This window comes from Amblyomma americanum, chromosome 1, assembly GCF_052857255.1.
Source record: "Amblyomma americanum isolate KBUSLIRL-KWMA chromosome 1, ASM5285725v1, whole genome shotgun sequence".
Lineage (NCBI taxonomy): Eukaryota > Metazoa > Arthropoda > Arachnida > Ixodida > Ixodidae > Amblyomma > Amblyomma americanum.
The window spans coordinates 116,310,901-116,329,471 of record NC_135497.1 but is presented as its reverse complement, the minus strand read 5'-3'; the positions used below and the strand labels follow the sequence as shown (position 1 = coordinate 116,329,471).

Genomic DNA, 18,571 nt, shown 5'->3' with positions numbered 1-18,571 from the left:
AGTAGTAGAGCTCTCGCTCTAAAGCATCACACAAACCTCTAAATAAATCACATTAGGGCTTGTCGATCGGCATCACAGGCACACACTGCAAATACAACGTGCAACACCCACAGGTCTCAGAGGCAATGAAATGCCGAAATCTGACACCGGCATCAAACCAGTGACTAGGACCTCCAAAGGAAAGCTCCTGCTTTCATGAATGATGCTGTCAGTGAGGCCTGCTCTCCCATTCATGATGATTTGGACAACTGAAGTACTGCTCATCAGATAGATAGATTACTTCTGACATCTAAGCTAGTTGGCACAGCATCTTGGAAAAAAAACAGCGCAAAAGACGCATGAAAGGGAGTTTTCATGTCTTGAGGTACCTCAATTATTTCTTCCTTTTTGTTGTTTTGTGAGTATGTACTCTTTCTGCAATTTGTGAATAAACGATTAGTTTCGAGTAAGTGCTTGTGGTGTCTGTTCTTTATACATCCGCCGTCTATTATGCTGTTTTTTTCCAAAACAGATAGTCGTTCGCCCCTTTTAAAATGCCTGCACTCACTCAAGCACTTCTTCCAGTAAAGCAGGGACCTCCAAACAATTGCACCAATCTTTCATAAATTTTGTAATGCTTCGCATATTCGAGCCAAAATGACCTGCTGTATGTATTCAAAATGTCAGTCCACCTTCTCAAAAGCATAGCCCAAAACTATGGAGGCTGACCTGCAATCACGCACAATAATGTTCGTGGTGACCTTGTTGCTGAACCGCTCTGTTCACACACCAAAGCCTCTGTCCCTCGTGTCAATCAGTGTGGGTGGGTGTGTAGAGAAACGTATCACCAGGGGATGCCATCAAAACGTATTCTCTGTGAACTGTGACGCTCTGCATTTCCCATGCGGTATGCGAACTTTCCTCCCAGCAAAGATTGATTGGTTTTGGTTTTATGGGGTTTAATGTTCCTAAGCGACTCAGGCTATGAGGGATATTGTAGTGAGGGTCTCTGGATAATTTCAACCACCTGGGGTTCTTCAACGTGCACTGACATCGCATAGTACATGGGACTAGCATTTCGCCTCCATCGAAATGCGACCGCCGCAGCCGGGATTGAACCCGCATTTTTTGAGTCAGCAGTCGATCACCATAACCCCCGGGCCACTGCAGCGGCTCCAGCAAAGGTTGAGTGCATGCCTGCAGAGGCATAACAGTGTACAAATGGACAGTGGCCCATTATGCATCGAAGGCAAAGTGAATGAGCAAAGTGTAAAACACTGATACTAAGTCTCATAGTATGAGCTACATAAATTCTGTCAGTATGAAAAATGCACAAGAAGCCAGTTGACAACTGGCTCCTATCAGAATGGAGCAAAGTAGCTTTGAGTGGACACTAACATCCAAGAATATGTTCCTTGCTTATTTTCACACTAGCATAAATATACTTATTTTAAGAGAGTACATTCCACGGTGACGTACTGCCTATAGCCTTCGTTGCCTTCGTCTACTGAGCTCAATGTCACGGGACTGAATGGCAGCCACATTTAAATGGAAGCAAAATACAAACTGCTTCCATGCTGTATGATGTCAGCGCACATTAAAGAATCCTCTCCTATCTCACATGCAGCTTTGGAACACCCAACTCTACAAATATTTTACGGATACACAGGCTCAGATAACATTAAAATGACTTTCTTCAACTCTGTTTGGTACTCACAGTGTAACGCTCCGGTCTCTTAAGGTAGTCAATAAATTCCATTATCTCTTGTTTAGCTTCCTGCAGTCCCGCAACATCCTTGAAACGCACGCCTTTTCCGGATCCAGTCAATGGGTCAACAATCGTGAAACGTGCTCTTCCCATCTGAGACTAATAGAACACACACAAACACAAAAAAAACAACCACAAACTGATTAATACAACACAGTTTTCCTCATGACCAGTCTCTATGGTTTTAAATGTAGCAAACTGGTTAAGAAGCCATTATTGCAATGAGCACTGAACTGTAGGCCCATTTCAATGCCAACTAGGGCAAATGATACATAGACGTGTGTAGTGGGGAGGGGGGCAATTGCCCCCTCCCCCCCACAGACATGGGAATGGGGATGCAAAATTTGTATCATATTGTTCCCTGCTATCCAGAAGACATGAAAAGGGCGCTACCATGAACTTTGGCCCTTCTTATGGAGTGACCTGTGCATGCCTATACATATAAACCATTTTGTTCACAAAGTGTGTGCAAAGTTTAAAGCGTACTGGCTTTCCGGTTGTCAAATTAAAAAAAAAAGTTGACAAAAGGTAGGCCAAGACTGGTGCAAATTCAAACACAGGCTAAACTCTTCAGGTTGTGCTTTTAATGCTTCTATCTATAAATATTAAGAAGAGCTGACATGATCCCACTGAGGTTCCCTGCACACCTTTTGGGCATGGAAGCCATCTGCAACTGGCCCCATTAATAAACAATCATAAGACACCGTCTTATTGAAAGAACCCGGGACAAATGGAGCAGCAACAAAAACAGTCTGAGATCAGCCAGGTCTAGCACAAACACACTCGGTGATCGCAATGCTGCTGAAGGGCATGTTCATGTTCATCCTTATAGCAATGCCGTTGAGGAGGATGTTCGTCTTCATCTTTACGATCACCCTTGGGGAAAAGAAGAGCCATCCTGGTAGCTTATAGCAACGGAGAGATGGACATGAACAGACTCGCATACAAAGCAGTGGAGATCTGGAGACAGTGCGAGGGGTTCGACAACGTAGTTAACAGGAGATGTGCGGTCCAGGACGCGGTAGGAACCGCGATACTCAGCAAGAAATTTCGAGGACAGTGCTGGAGTACTTGACGGGATCCAGGGCCAGACAAGAGTGCCAGAAGAGAAGTGCGGTGTGGTGTGATCGTTGTCGTGGCGGGATTTCTGGCCAGCCGTGAGTTAGCAGGCGATTTGGCAACAGTCTTCTGCGTGTTGCACGGCTTCAGAAACCAGTATATTCGGATGAATCAGGTTGGTAAAAGACAACAGTATTTATTGTAGCAGAGGGCTGATGGCCGTAAAGAAAAAGGAAAGGAGAGAAGCCAGTAGTGAACTGCACAGTGGTATTGTAAGCGTAAGTTATATATGAAGGACGAGACGCCAATTTGAGTGGTTGGAAGCGACATACATAGAAAGCATGTCCCCAAGGGTGAGGTTTATCGGTCGGTGAGGCCACTGGTCTGCGGGTGATAGGCGGAGATGGTTCGATGAATTATATTGCACTTAGTGAGCAGGACTTTTACAATGCCAGATAAGAAGATGCGTCCTTTGTCACTAAGCAGTTCACGAAGTGCACCATGACGAAGGATGAATTGTTGCAAAATGAAGGAGGAGACGCCTGTCGCTGTGGCAGCCGAAAGGGGGGTTTTGCCTACATGCCTCGTCAGATGATCAACCGCACTTATAGCCTAACGGTTGCAGGCTGCAGTGTACGGAGGTGAGCCATATAAATCAATGCTGACTTGGTTGAAGGGGCATGGTAGGCAAGGAAGCAGCTGCAACTCTCCAGCAGAACGATGAGGAGGTGTCATGCAACACTGACAGGCAAGGTGTGAGTGCAAATACCAGGGGACGTATGTATATACATACATGCTGCACTAGTAGTAACACAGCCAGATTCGGGTGTATGCCTCAAAAACTTCTGCGTGGCCGCATTGTGGGTCAGGGTGGGAATATGCAAAGATCTGTGAGCACAAGTGTCGAGGAATAACTAGCAACCACTTGTGGCTGTCTGAGCTGCAGTTGCGGCGATAAAAGAGATTGTCACGGATTGCGGGAAGCATGGTGGCGAGAGCACTTGAAGGAGAAGCAGCCGTTAGGTTGGCAAGAAAGTCGAGAATAGAAGCGATCCAGGGGTCTGTACGCTGCACTAAAAGCATGTCGCTAATGTGGAGTGACAGTGGTGAGGTACTGAAGGTGGAAAAGCTGGCAATCTCAGCTGGAAATGGGCAGCGGGACACAGCATTGGCTTCTTGATGCTTGCGGCTGGTTTGACAGACTACGCGGGTATCATATTCCCGCAGACGAGGAGCCGGCCGAACGGGTCTTTCAGGCTGGAAAGCCAACAAAGTGCATGGCGGGCCGTCTTAACTTCAAAAGGATTGCCACAGAGGTAAGGGTGGAATTTGACAATGGCCGAGACAATGGCCATAGTTGTGTTGAACCACACAACTATGGCAGAAGGGAAGAACAAATATGAAGTACAGCACTCGATGTCCAGTGTTTGTGCTTCCTTTCTAAGTCATATGGTTGAATACAGTCAAACACAGTTCAACTAGCTTCACCGCATGACAGCGATGTGGCATAGAAAATGAGTACAAGTGACTGAAGGCCATCCTCAAGCACACCCCACGCAGTGCTAGTGTGGCCAGCAGGTGCCCAATGCCGCACAGCCGACACGTCTCCCCTCACGGAGAGATCAAAGACAGCCGTTAGAAGCACAATGTGCAGGGGCGCGGTGCGCATTTCGATATAGGGAATGGCGAAATTTCAGTTCAATATACAGCGCAGCCTACCTGTACTTTTTCACAGGATTTTCATGGGGTAATCTGTGTGTTCGATATAGCCAATAATTTGAAATATGTGCGTTCAGTATATCTGGGCTAGGCTGTGCAATAGTGCATATTGCTGCCATAACCGCACATCAACTCCATGAAAACCGTCAGTATGTGTCAGTGACTACGCAATTGCATCAGTGTCTGTGCTTCTTTTCTAAGTCATATGGTTGAACAAAAAGTGTATGTAAAATCGAGATTTGAGCTAGTTGGTATAGCATCATGGAAAAAATATAAAGCACACTCAGGACAACAGACAAGGGAGACCAAACAACACAAGCGCTTACTCGCAACTGGGCGTTTATTCAAGAAACGCACAAAAAGAGAGAAAAACCACAAACAAAACAAAAGCCTTCACGCAGGTGCATCAGGATAAGTATTCATGCAGGCACGTCAAGATAAGAAAACTCTTTTTCATGCAGAACCACCATTGGGTCGGCAACACGCGTGTGCTCATTCTTACGGATGTGATAGGCCTCTGAAACCTCTCTGATTAGCTGATTAGGGCATCCAAACAAGATTTTGGTTTGATCAAGCAAAGGCTTGCAACCACTGCATTTCGAACAGTACTTAGCAAGATTGGATGAAGGCGACTTTTTCAAGGACAAAAAATGCTCTTGCAGGCGACCATTAAGGCAGCGGCCAGTTTGACCGATATAGGTCCGACCCCAAGAGAAGGAAATGTAATACACCACTCCTTTTGCACATCTGACATAGCGGTTCCCGTGTTCACGGTGCACCGCTTCCTTTTATCACGTACGCCGCTGCTAGAGCGCGCAGCAACCTTCGCACAAACACTACTAACTTTTTGGGGGGCAGAAAAAATATTAACACCATATCTGTTACCCACATTTTTTAGTTGATGAGAAAACCGATGAACATATGGAATAACTGCAACGTTTTTCTTTTCCTCCTCCTCTGAACCCGTATGGAGTGACCTACTGAAATCTTTTTTGAGCACCTTGCTAGATGCCAGAGAGAACACATCCTCTGGAAACCCAGCCAATCTTACTCTGTTAACTAGCTCACAGAAGCTATCTTTCATTGTGTGAAGGCACACACGTATGTTGCCGACCTCATGGTGGTTCTGCATGAAAAGGAGTGTTCTTATCTTGACGCGCCTGCATGAATACTTATCCTGATGAACCTGCGTGAAGGCTTTTGTTTTGTTTGCGGTTTTTCTCTCTTTTTGTGCGTTTCTTGAATAAACGCCCAGTTGCGAGTAAGCGCTTGTGTTGTCTGGTCTTCCTTGTCTGTTGTCCTGAGTGCGCTATTTTTTCCATGACAGTGCGTGTAACTGCCATAATCATTTCTTTCTTTTATTTGTTGCTTAAATATTTGCCTAAGAGTGGGCTGAGGCTAAAGACTCCGTGTCACCTGATGGGAGCTCAGCCTCCTGTTACATGACTAACAAATATGAAAATACTATAGTGCAGCAGGCCGGTACACAACAGGGTCCTCAATTAACACTTTCGTGACCGCGCCTATTCCCGTCGACAGTATGTTATCGATGGTAGAAGTTTGAATTTTGGCGCCTCTCCGAGCGTTATGGACAGCTAACGCCATCGAGCGGGTTAAAGAGAGACTATTTTATAAGTTTCGGAGTTGTGTTTCTTTTTTCCGCCGCGCGGGGATTTTTAAGCGCCTGCATAGGCGGGATGATGAGCGCTCGTTGTTTCCGAGATGGCATCTACGTCGCGCGCGTCCGCTCCACGGAAACGGCGAGTTTCAACGGATTCCGACGCATCTGGGCTCGAATTTGCGGATGATCGTAGCACCACAGACTCTGAAGATGACTTCGATTCGTCGGACTTTAGTACGGACGGCGAAAGTGCCGCAAACCGCCCCAGAACATCGACAGGCATCCGCCGGTGAGTTTTGCTTTCTTATCGGACTGTGTTATCGCGTCGTAAGGATTTCCGGTGTGTTCTAAAGGGTCAGAGTTCTTATCTGCAGGGTGTCAACGTCGTTCGGAAGGGACCATATGCCGTCGGCCGCGCAGAGAGTTGAGTTTTGTCCACGAAGACCGCCGGGAGTGGACCTTGGAATCGCGCTCCGGAGTGCTGCGCGGCGGTTCGTAAGAGCTGTCGATTTCTTCCTGCTCTTTTTCACCGCCGAAATCATCAGGGAGATATGCGAGAACACAAACAAGTATGCGTGGATGCATATTTTCGACAAGCCCACGTACAGCGAGAGAGATGGATCCTGGAAGGAAGTTACTCAAGAGGAGATGCTGAAGTTCATCGGACTTCTCGTATACATGGGAATTGTGCAAGTCCCACGTTTGCATTGTTATTGGAGCACACGCAGATTATTCTCAGGTCTTCTTCCGCCTACAGTGATGTCAAGGAAACGGTTCAAGGCGTTACTTGCATTCCTGAGTGTGTCTGATCCAGAGATGACGACCGTCGCATCCCATGGCAAGCTTCACCGCATATCCTCTCTGCTTCAGCACGTCAACGATTCTTCCGCGCTATTTTTTCAACCGCGTCGGAACCTCTCCGTCGATGAGAGGATGGTGAAATCGAAAGGTCGGTCCGGAATTCGCCAGTACATGAGAGATAAAGTGATCAAATGGGGTTACAAATTATGGGTTTTGGCAGATTCGGAAACGGGGTACACTGTTCAGTTCAGCGTCTATACGGGAAAGCGCGAAGAACCTAGCGTGCGAGGTTTGGCATTCGATGTTGTGACACGGCTGTGCGAAAATTATCTAGATCAGGGTTACATAATTTTTTTGGACAATTTCTACACTTCTACATCTTTGTTTGTTCATTTACTGGAGCGCAAGACACATGCGTGTGGGACAACGCGGAAAGATCGGCGTGGCTTTCCAAGTGAACTCAAAGACACACAGTGGGAAAAGAAGGCGAAAAGAGGGGACGTTCGATGGCTGAGGGAGCAGGATGTTTTGTACCTGCAATGGAAAGACCGGCGAGTTGTGAATATGATGTCTACCGCGGACACAGCGAACAAATTCGTCCTTGCAAAGCGAAGAAAGAAAGTCGGGAATACGTGGACAGAAGTGTCCGTGAAGAAGCCGGTGCTGATCAAGAACTACAATGTGGGCATGCTTGGAGTGGACAAATCCGACCAGCTCATCAGGTCCTACAATGTTCTTATGAAGTCAGTGCGTTGGTGGAAGACACTGTTCTTCCACTGTGTCGATATAGCTGTAGTAAATAGCTTTATAATGTTTGACGAGCATCGTCGGGAGCATCCAGAAATCCCAGAACTATCGAGAAGTTTGCACTTCGACCAGTTTGCCTTCAGGCTAGAACTTATCGACCAACTTCTGGGATGTGATGAGCCACATCTTGCGCACCCCCCAGTCGCGCCTGTTGTTCCCTCTCGGAGTGCACCTCAAGTGCAACAGCATCAGCCACAAAAAATGGAAAGATATAGAAACTGTAAATTGTGTTACGATGAAAGGAAAGTTGAGCAGAAAACAAATGTTTTCTGTGAAACATGTGCAGCCAACCTTTGTTTCACTTCATCGAGGAACTGCTTTGCACGGTGGCACGATAGACACTAGGTCTAATGTTTCCCTGTGTACCTGAACAGCTTTTGCAGATACAGAGCTAATATTTGCAGGCTGATTTCATATGGCTCTTTTGTTGAAAATGTATATTTCGATTTTTTTTTAATATTTTTTTTGTGCAAAGCAGCATTGATGTTTTTATCGATTTTTTCGTTCTTGTTGCGATTCTTTTGCTTTCATAATTTTTTCTTACTGTCACTATTAAATATGTTGTTTGAAAGCAATACCATTGGAAAGATAATTTCTTCTTCTACAATTTGATACCATACACTTGAACATGAATTACTTTCTGTGGCAGGAAAAAAATAATTACCAGACTACACGAAAACTACCGATTTTCCCGCGGTCACGAAAGTGTTAAGGCATGAAATCGAAAATAACGATAGGCACAAATATACTTGACGTATACAGAAAAAATACATAGAAATACATTCTCAAAAGGACGAAGGCACTGAACAAGAAGTTCACATTGAACACTGAACAGTCACAAAATGCCAACTCTATGAAAACTGTCAATATGTGTCAGTGAGTATGCAACTGCTAAAACCAAGCCACTAAAAAAACTTGGCCTCTAAAGCACTTACAAAGAAGTCCATTGCCTGGGGCGTTTTGATAGTGCCGCTGCGAAACATCAGCAGGATCATCAGGGCCACTGCAATGAGGGAGGCCAGTAACAGCCACGTGCTCTCCTGGTTTCGCTCATATACCAGTGGAACCCCAGCATCAGCATGGATGCCCAGGCTCTTTTCAGCCATTCGCAGCTTCTCTTCGAAGTGTTCGACATCAACTATGTTCATGTGAAATGTCTTGTGCTCGGCCTGCAATATCAATCCCAACCATTACTGGAACAGCAAGCACAAACCCTTGACAACCAAGAGTGCCTAAACACTTAGTTTAAAAGCTAGGAGAACAGTGAGAAGACAGCAAAATAAGGAACACTACTTCCCACAGCAAAGCAAATTTTCAAAACAGCTACAAAACTTATTATGCACATATAGTTTTAAGATATGATTCAGAAATAGCACATGCCATTAATTAGTGGTTTTGTTCACTATGCTCAAGTGAACATGAAGGTGAAACATAACAGACAATTACAGTTGCAGCATTGCAGGCTGAAGAGCCAATGAGCAACGAGACTGGCAATCCACAAGGCTAAAGCACTGTGTCACCTACACAAAGTATGTCTCCAATAGACAAAATAGTCAACAAAAACTGTGAACCACATGACAGATATGCCAGGGTAGGCAATCCTCTCGTTGAGCTGGCTTGCAGCATTGTCAATCCAGCACCTTTGCCTACCTGCTATTAGAACAATCTGCTATATTTCCTTTTCACCCTAAACTGGGTACAAAGTAGACCGGGTAGTAGATTTACTCCTAAAACATTTTACGTGTGACAAAAATTGTTAAAGCACACACCAAGCATGGCAGAAAATGTGAGAATGCAGTCAGCTCTGGCCAGCAAAAAATACACACTTCATAAAATGATGCAGCATATAGTACTAGGCAGAGCCCTAGCCAGCAGGTGAATGAGTTGAAGAGGAAGGTTGTTGGGCAGGGGAGAGTAATATTTAATAACCTGCAGCTTTTTTGAAACAGGACACTTCAGGTAAATTCGCGCAATAAAGGAAAACTCCAGTGGTGCCCTTTGTCCCTTCACCAGCCCTTAGGCCTGAGAAATAGAGTTTCAGAGACCCTTTTTCTTGTATCTCGTTACACAAGTGTAGCAAAACGCATAAACAGCACCTCAGCTGCACGTATCCACACTTCCAAGCTTTATAAAGCACACATTTCACTAGACTTGTTTTCATCTGCATTAATATAAGCATAAGCATAACATGCAAATTAAGGAACAACTGACCTTCCTCCCTTTAATAATGGCATTGTCATGCAAGTAGATGGTGACCAAATCCAGCTCTGGCCTCACAATGATTTCTTCAACCTGCAGGAATAAAAATTCCAGTGAGCTACAAATAAGTGGTCTCCTTGTTCATTTTTTCATAAAATACAAAAAGGCCCTCAAAGAGGGTATTACATGGGGGGGAACGCAGTATAAATGTGTTTCTGCTTCTTATCACTATCCTCATACCCTTAAGCAAAAAGTGAATCCTTGTGAGGCAATAAAAACGTAAACACAGTGATGAAAGTAAGAGGTTGATGGATGGCAGCAATAATATGTATGCGCCAAAAAATGATACAACATGAAAGCAATGAAGAGCTAAGCACAGATATTCAACGTAGTATACACTGCATGGAACGCAGTAAACAATAGCACGAGAACAGGTAACGCGAGATATATAGGGCCCAATGTCCCTAATAGTACACAGGCTATGAGGGACACTGTGGTGGAGGGCTCTGGACTAATTCCAACCACTTTAATATGCTCTGACATTGCACAGCACAAACATTTTTGCATTTTGCCTCCATCAAAATGTGACTGCTGCAGCCGGAGAGGTGAGAATTCCATCCTGCAAGCTCAGGGCTTACCAGCCCAACACCAAAGCCACTAAGCCACTGCGACACATAGAAAAGCAATACAAAAGGAAGGTGAATGCAATCAAATGCTATGTACAGTGAACATCACCCTATGTTTTTAAAACATAGTGAGGCTGGATTAGTGGTTTGTAACGGAAGGTCAGTCTATTCAATACAATGGTGGTGGCTGTTTGCAGATGATGCCTATTATTACCATTTCGTGTGCTTTGATTACAGCATCAAGATGTTATACACTTTTGAATACACAAACAATTATTTTTCATTTTTCGATGCGGTGAGGCCTCAGTGACCACTCAACTTTCCATCTTGTAACAGGCATGTGTATCCTACTCCTTCATTAACCAGCTCGCAACAATGCAAATTTAACACTTATGCAAGCGTATACTTAAGTACACTGCAAGAAGAACTGTTGACAAACAGCTGATACTTCCTGGTTGATGATTGCCTGCCATACAGTCAGCGTCCTTTCAAGATACTAGACAGTGGGTATGATCACTTTTGTAAAATCATGAAAATGAGACTATTCCAGTAAAGCTTTCATAATTATCCTCCACTGAACCCCTGAAAAACTTGGCACTACACACACGTTGAAAACCAGCTCTTTTACACTAAAGTTGACACTGCGAGCAGGCGAATGCATGCAAGTGTTGTAAACAGATAATATAACAGCAACACACGCAGAAGATGCAATGCTGGCAAAGCTGTTGATGCTGGAGATCTTTTCAATGCCTTTAGCTGTTGCATAGCGTTTACAGTGCTAGAGATAAATGAGTTTTTTTTTTTAATCAGCCAAATCCACCTTGACAGAAACCAAAAAAATTCTGAGGGCACTTAAGTCTGCTTACGTGCAGGAACACGAAAGCATGTCTTTTGAGGAAAGGAAAGGGTGCAGTAGCTCTCACATTTCGACATATCGGTAGACACCTCAACCGCGCCTTAAAACATACAACTGAAGGTGCTTATGTCATCGGTCCGAACCCCTATCGCAAGCTAGCCTCCAACTTGACTAAAACATGAGCTATAAGCAAAGAGAAATGCTGTGACACCACCCGGAATGCTGTACGACAAAAGGTTGCTCAAAATTTTGGTGCAAATGTAGTCGGGAATGCTGCCACCACATTGAGGTCAGCCAGTGATGCCATCGCTGGGATTTCATCTACACCTTCATGGATTAAAGGGTGGGGATTAGGGTATGTTCTTAAACCTGGCATGTAGCTTACTTGTCATATGGTCTGAACTGTTTGCAATCATCTGTCACGTGGTTTGGTATGACGTCACATTACATTGTTGTCCCGTGACTTAGTACGATGTCACATTACCTCATCACGTGACATAGTATGACGTCATATTACATTGCCGTCACGTGACTTGATATGATGCCACATAACATTGTTGTCGCGTGACTTCGTATGACGTTGACTCATGAAATTGAAAATTGTTTTTTTGGGGAAAGGCCGCAGTATCTGTCTCACATCTGGGCAGACACCTGAACCCCGCTGTAAGGGAAGGGATAAAGGGAAGGGATAAACGAGGGACTGAGAGAAGAAAGGAAGAAAGAGGTGCCGTAGTGGAGGGCTCCGGAATAATTTCGACCACCTGGGGATCTTTAACGTGCACTGACATCGCACAGCACACGGGCGCCTTTGCGTTTCGCTACCGCTAGGTTTGAACCCGGGTACTCCGGATCAGTAGCCGAGCGCCTCGTGATGTCACATGGTGCCGTTTTCTGCAGACACATTTTACGGGGACGTTTTGCGGACAAGTGACCTTGAACTGAGCCATATAATGCTTTCGCGTTTAAAAAATACCAGTTTTTTATCCATAGAAACACAATGGAAGCTATTACATGATATGCTTTAAAATGCTAGTCGTATAGTCCATTTAATTTTGATAGCTTTTCAAAGGAAAGATCTGAGTGAACTTACAGCTGCACTTCACTTAAATTTGATGTCCGGATTTGGCTCATTTAGAAAAAAAAAAAACTCAAATAAATCTAGATGAATCATCAAATCGATTAAAGATAAATGTGAACGAACGCAAGAAATTGCAAAAATAAATGAAGGCCATCCCACAACAGTACAAAATATGCATGCTGGTGATGAATGTGGATTATGTTATTGAATAGCCAGGTCATTTTATGCTTTCCAATCAAAAATTTAATTCTCAGGTTTTTTCACAACAATAATTTACTTTTGTTACCATAACAGAATATGTGGCACTTATAATAAAACAGGACAATGGTATCAGCATGTTTTTTTAATGCTTCTTTGTTTTTATGAGACGGTATGAATAGTGAAACTGATGCGACAAACAGACATAACAACGTCGCCTTTACCTCTCCTTTCGCCAGCATTTGGTGGTAAAACTCGTTCCAAGACACATAGCGCAATACATCTGGCTGGTTGCTTGTTGGAAACAGGAGGGACATCAGAGTGATGACTATATAGGCTGTCATCATCCAAATAGCAGCTTTGGCAAGCAGCGAAACCTTCGACTCTTCTGCAAAAGAGTACCGAAGTGAAGTCCACAGTGCTTCGCTCGTTTTTCAATTGGTCGTAAACAACGCATTAAAAAAAGCCCTTACCATCGTCTTTATCCTTGTTATTCTTGCCATTGTGATCTTGCCCACGAAAAGAAGTTGTATGCAGAGCTCTTGTGGAGCCTGGGAAACGAAATCACGAAATGAAGCTCTGAATTTCGCAAAATAGCAGGGAGTTACATTACTGGCTTACCTAGAAGACTCGAAAACGTGCACTGATCGCCGGCGAGAACACCAGATCTTTTCAACAGCCCTCTAACGGCTTTAAGTTCAGAATCAATCTGACTGCAGAGCTGAAAAGCAACATTAGAGTCATCCAATTCATATGCACTGCTGTGACGGTCGCTATAAATTTCACGCACCCGTTTTGTAGCAGGACGTCCCGACCAGCCGAAAAAAGGGCGCACCGTTCGTGCCTCTTGCAAGCCTCGAAAGCTTGAGGCGCGCAGGTGCGTGCTTATGAAGTTTACTGCGTACCTCATAACCTGGTACTGCTGATGGTAACTGACTTTACTAGCGCTGCCGATCATCATTATGCCAATACCATGCGGCATGAATGTTATCTCTCACCGCTAAGTATCGCAGAAACCAAAAGCACGGCACATAGCAAAGTCTTTATCACTGCGACGAACTCGAACTTCGACAAACATTTGCTGCATGCATTGCTGCATATTAAATTGCATGCTGCACCATGTCCATCTGCATTGGCTAAGGATACAAATGGTATGGATAGTATACATGCGGCTTTATGTCTCCCGTGATCTCTTTTCCGGATAATTCTAGCGGGTGTCTTTAATAACTAATTTAGAAGGGCGCAACTCAAATCAGCCTCTTTTTTATAAAAAATAAACAACACCTCGTGCAGCAACAATGTACAGTGATTTTTCACATTGCTGATTGCAGAGCCAGAGCCGCTCGTATCCGTGCGTTTGCTTGACTTTTGCTTCAATCGTTTGCGCGGGATCTTGGCGGTCATATGAATATATTTTGTTGTCGGTCTCAAAGTGTTTCAAGAGCATTTGAGTATTTTTATTAATTTACACGTTATCTAGTGTTTTAGTTCGTGGCACCAAAAGGTATTGGGGGAACCTTATTATGAATGACAAGAGCAGAATGCAGCACCGGGCTGCGGTGGACACCTTTAGTAGACGTCTGTTGTGCGTGGCTGTGTGGTTGGTTGGTTGGCCTCAAACAATGCTGGCACATACCCACTGCGGGGGAGTGGACAAGACACAGGCGGTTAAGTGCTGAATACAGGAATGTTTTGACGGGAAAAGGAGTAGTAATAGTATGTTGGCTGATAGATTCGAAGACGCAAGGACAGGGGTCCTGTTAACTTGGAGATCGAAGACGGGACAATGACTTAATGTGCATAATAGTATACAATGCCTGTAATGTTTCAATGCCGTACTGACTGAGAGCGAAAATTAGAATGGGAGTCGCTGCGTTTCTTCAATGAAATGTTGCGCAGCAGAGCGCACACACCTGTCGCTTCGTCTAAGCAAAGAAGCGCCAATGGAAAGAACAACCGCAGAGGACACAGGCAAACCCAGTTGATGAAATGGAATTTGCAAAAGACGCTTCCTCAAATGAGAAGCGGCGGCAGAACAGCAGGAAGTGATCTACTGTCTCAGGTTCGGCACAAAAAGGGCACAATGGGGATCCGCCAGGCTAGATCTGAACGTAGAAATTTATAAGGGGAACCCGGCAACGCAAACGCGTGAAAGAGACCTCTAGTCTGCGCGAGCGCCAGTCTTTGCTGCTCCAAGGATGCAGAAGATGCTGATATTCGGGAGATGATGTATGAGTCGAGGCAGCAAATTCCTGAAATATTGTGTAGCTGCGAAACCTCACCGCAGCTATATATGCACAGGTTGGCAGGACAGCAATAATTGGGCCGCAGAGAGAGGCCCTTGCTAAGGAATCTGCAACCTCATTTAAGTGAAAGCCCATGTGACCCGATACCCAAAGCAACCTTACCAAATTTAGATGGAGCGGGATCAGGAACTTAAAGACGTACGTGTAATGCCCGAGACTCAGTGGGTGAGGATAATGAAGAGCAAATGGACTGAGTCCGTCATAACCGCGACCTGGGAAACGGTAGTTTCTAATTTTCGTAAGGCTAAGATTACTGTTAATAATTCAGCCAGATAAATTGGAGTGAAGTCGGGAAGACGGAGAGAAAAAGACCAACTAGCCCGCCAAAACGTGTTAACCCAGTGAAGGTGAAAAAATTCCCACACCTGCCTTTTGCGATCCTACGAGGCATCGGTAGCAATAAGAATATGAGTGGGAAAGGACCTTAGGTGGTCCTGCAACAAACTCTGAAGAAGAGGAAAGGGCTGCAGCTTTGCATTCAATGGGAAAATGTCATGGAACTCAATCTGGACTGAAGATGAGTTGTTATACATTTGGCGGACATCTTTGTAATGAATGTTTAAGGGATCAAGGAGGGACTACACGAAACATATCTGCGGAGTATGAAAACGAGACCAGGCGGCACTAAAAAAGGCGGAAGGTTGACTAAGAAATATTATACTGGAGGCGTGAAGAGGTGAGTCGCACAATTATAAAAATGTTTAAACTGTTAAAAGGTGAAACCTGGCTGATAACGATGGGATTCGCACCTGAAGGTGCAGAACAGCATTGGCGACATATTTTGGAAGCCCCAGACAGAGGCGCAACGCCTCACGCTCCAAGAGCACACGAGGGCGAAGTTTATAGGCAGGAGCTCCTGAGAATAAAACACAGTTGAACTCCAAAATTGGGCGGACATACATTTTATAAATCATCAGAAGTGTATGCCTTCTCATGCCCGACCTTGCACTACAAAGCCTGCGCTGGATGCCAATAGCCCGAACTTGCTCAATGTGTGGCCGCCAGGATAGAGTAGTGTCGTATATTACTCCGAGATACTTCGCTGTCTGAACTTAAGGAATTATGTTATTTCTATAAACCAGGTAGATATTTACAGGAACAAAAACCGGAAACACTAACTATGCGCATTTCTTCACATTGAGGGACAGATGAATTCTCCCTAACCAGTTGTCAAGAACATTGAGGTAATTTTGCAGGGTTCGATAAAGAGTGTGAATGTCACCTGCTGATGCAAAAAATGCAATATCGTCGGCGTACACCTAAGCATAGAATTGAGCTTAGAAAAATGTTAAAAACAACAGGTGAGAGAACTGATCCTTGCGGTACACCTCTTGTCTGTTGAAATCTCCTTGAGGAAACACCATTTTGGCCGCAAAAAAATTCTCTATTTTCCAAAAAAGCAGAAATCCAGGCTACAAAATAGCTTGGGAAGATGAGTTCCTGTAATCTGAGTAACAGAGTCAAGTGCTCAATGCTGTCGTATGCTTTACTGACATCCAAAGTGACAAGCGCAACAAACTGTTTTCTATTGCGAGCTAATTTAATACGACTCTCTAGGTCAGTATGAACACACCAAATTGAACAGCCCGGCCTGAAACCAATTTGACACAGATTCAAGAAAGCATTTTCAGAAATGAAAGACATGACACGGCTGAGAAGGACCCTTTCCACCAATTTCACTAGGTTCGATGTTAATGATATAGGGCGTATGTTGTCTAAAGTAAAACCCTCCCGTTGCTTTTTAAGTAATGGAACTATTTCAGCAAGACGCTACTCATGAGGTATCCAAGGACCTTTAATGGAATGGTTAACTAGAGCCAACAGGTCTTCAGGAGATTCATTGAACGAAATTTTGATCATAGATGAAGCGACCTTATCGGGGCCAGGAGCCGCTGGGGATAAGCACAGAACAATTTGCGACAGCTTAGGCATAGAGACCTCAGTGAAATCACTTGAGCTGCATGTGAATATAGCTTGAGAAGGCAGAGCAGATGTAAAGCGAAGCTCTAGGTCACATGCAATGTCCTCTAAGGCCTTTGCAATGCCAGCAGGGGACTGAACGAGGGATTCAATGTTGACAGCCGATGGAATCACCTTGCGCCTCATGAAATTAAACAAAGCTCATTTAGTTCCTGATTGCGAAAGGAAATCATAATGATTTGTATTATACTCCTCCTTTGCCCGGCAGACAGTGTGCTTAAATGTTGCTGCAACATACTTACAAAACTCAAACTGAGCACATTGGGCGCACTGGAAGCTCTGTGCAAACGCAACGTCCGCTGATGTGTTGCAATGACTATGACGCCAAATATGAACTGCCTACTTCATTGTACCATGGCATGCACTTTCTTTTGCTTCACTACTATGAAAAATACTACGTAGTTGGTGATGACTCTCCTTTGCCTTGTAGCAAGTGGCGAAGCAATAGAACCTAGAATGTGCACGATGTGGTTCAAAAGCGTCGGCTGTTAGGACTGGGCGCCATAGACACTGCAACGCATCAGCAGACATAGCATTTGCACTGAGCTTCCTGCGCACCCAATGCGCTCAGTTTCTGTTTTGTGCAAAAAAAAAAGCGTCAGATTTCCACGTGCTACAGAGCTTTCGAGAATGACTTTTTCTTCGTTCAAAAAGTTGATATGGAATTGTCTTGACCATGGCTTTGAACTCCTGACCGGCACTAACCACCACACTATGTTAGTTACAAACTGGTGAATTCCAGGCAATTAGCTACCTAATTCTAATAATTTTCGTAGTAAATGCCGCCTGCTGCTGCCAACAGTTTGTTTATGAAAGCATTGTTTTTCTGTTTCGAACTCCCTATTTATAGGAAATTTTAACGTATTCACTAAAACACCTGGTATACCTGAGCGATTCAGCTTTCTCAAACTTCTCAGGTGAAGAAAACTTTGCTCTGGTCTGGGGATCGAGCCCAGGACCACCATCTGTCCAGGACATTTTCTGCCAACTAAGCTAACCACGAGGCTAGCATATGCATGTAGGGTAAAGCTTTATTGATCAACTCAAAGTGTGAATAGTATTAGTCCAATGTATTTAAGGAAAACCCCGGGCCCATGGTGGAGTATATTTCAGTTAGGGAGTAATTACTCACTAGCATTCACACTAGCACAGCAGTATGTAGGGGGTTTTCACTAAGTGCATTGGACTGAGAAATTAACCAATTGCTAAAATTATTTTCAGTAATTGTTTTCCTTAAGTTTACATATATGTACTAAGCTTTTACATTTCTACACTGCAGTGGCAACAGAATAATGGAGACTCGGGACTTTTAACCGTTTTTATTGCTTGGTTATTACAGGGCTAAAAACCTTAGCTGGTAGAAATTAATCCGGTGCTCTCGACTACAATCTGTTGCCTGACTACAATGTGCTGCTTTTGACTACAATGCTGCCGGGTAACCACCAGTTTTCTGATGGGTACAAGATTTCCCCTGGCCTGGAGCTCAACTTTTCTCATGTGAAATGCTTGAGAAAAGTATCTTGGACCAAACCGTTGCGTTGACGGGTCAGTGAATCATTCCGCTGTCAAACAAT

The 18,571-nt window shown here is 44.4% G+C and overlaps 1 protein-coding gene across 3 annotated transcripts in view; it reads right to left on the bottom strand.

Moving 5' to 3' along the window:
- The window catches only part of Spg7 (SPG7 matrix AAA peptidase subunit, paraplegin), a 56,653-nt gene extending 42,803 nt beyond the window's left edge, over positions 1-13,850 (bottom strand). For 2 of the 3 annotated variants that reach the window (XM_077646610.1, XM_077646611.1), the window contains exons 1-7: positions 13,502-13,850; positions 13,333-13,432; positions 13,185-13,262; positions 12,936-13,099; positions 9,966-10,046; positions 8,690-8,923; positions 1,697-1,846 (exon numbers count right to left, since the gene is read on the bottom strand). In XM_077646610.1, the coding sequence (XP_077502736.1) occupies positions 1,697-1,846; positions 8,690-8,923; positions 9,966-10,046; positions 12,936-13,099; positions 13,185-13,262; positions 13,333-13,432; positions 13,502-13,693 (999 nt within the window). In that variant the 5' untranslated portion in view covers positions 13,694-13,850. The remainder of the gene's footprint in view (positions 1-1,696; positions 1,847-8,689; positions 8,924-9,965; positions 10,047-12,935; positions 13,100-13,184; positions 13,263-13,332; positions 13,433-13,501) is intronic. The other variant, XM_077646609.1, reaches the window with a different exon arrangement.
- Between the last annotated feature and the right edge of the window lie 4,721 nt (positions 13,851-18,571).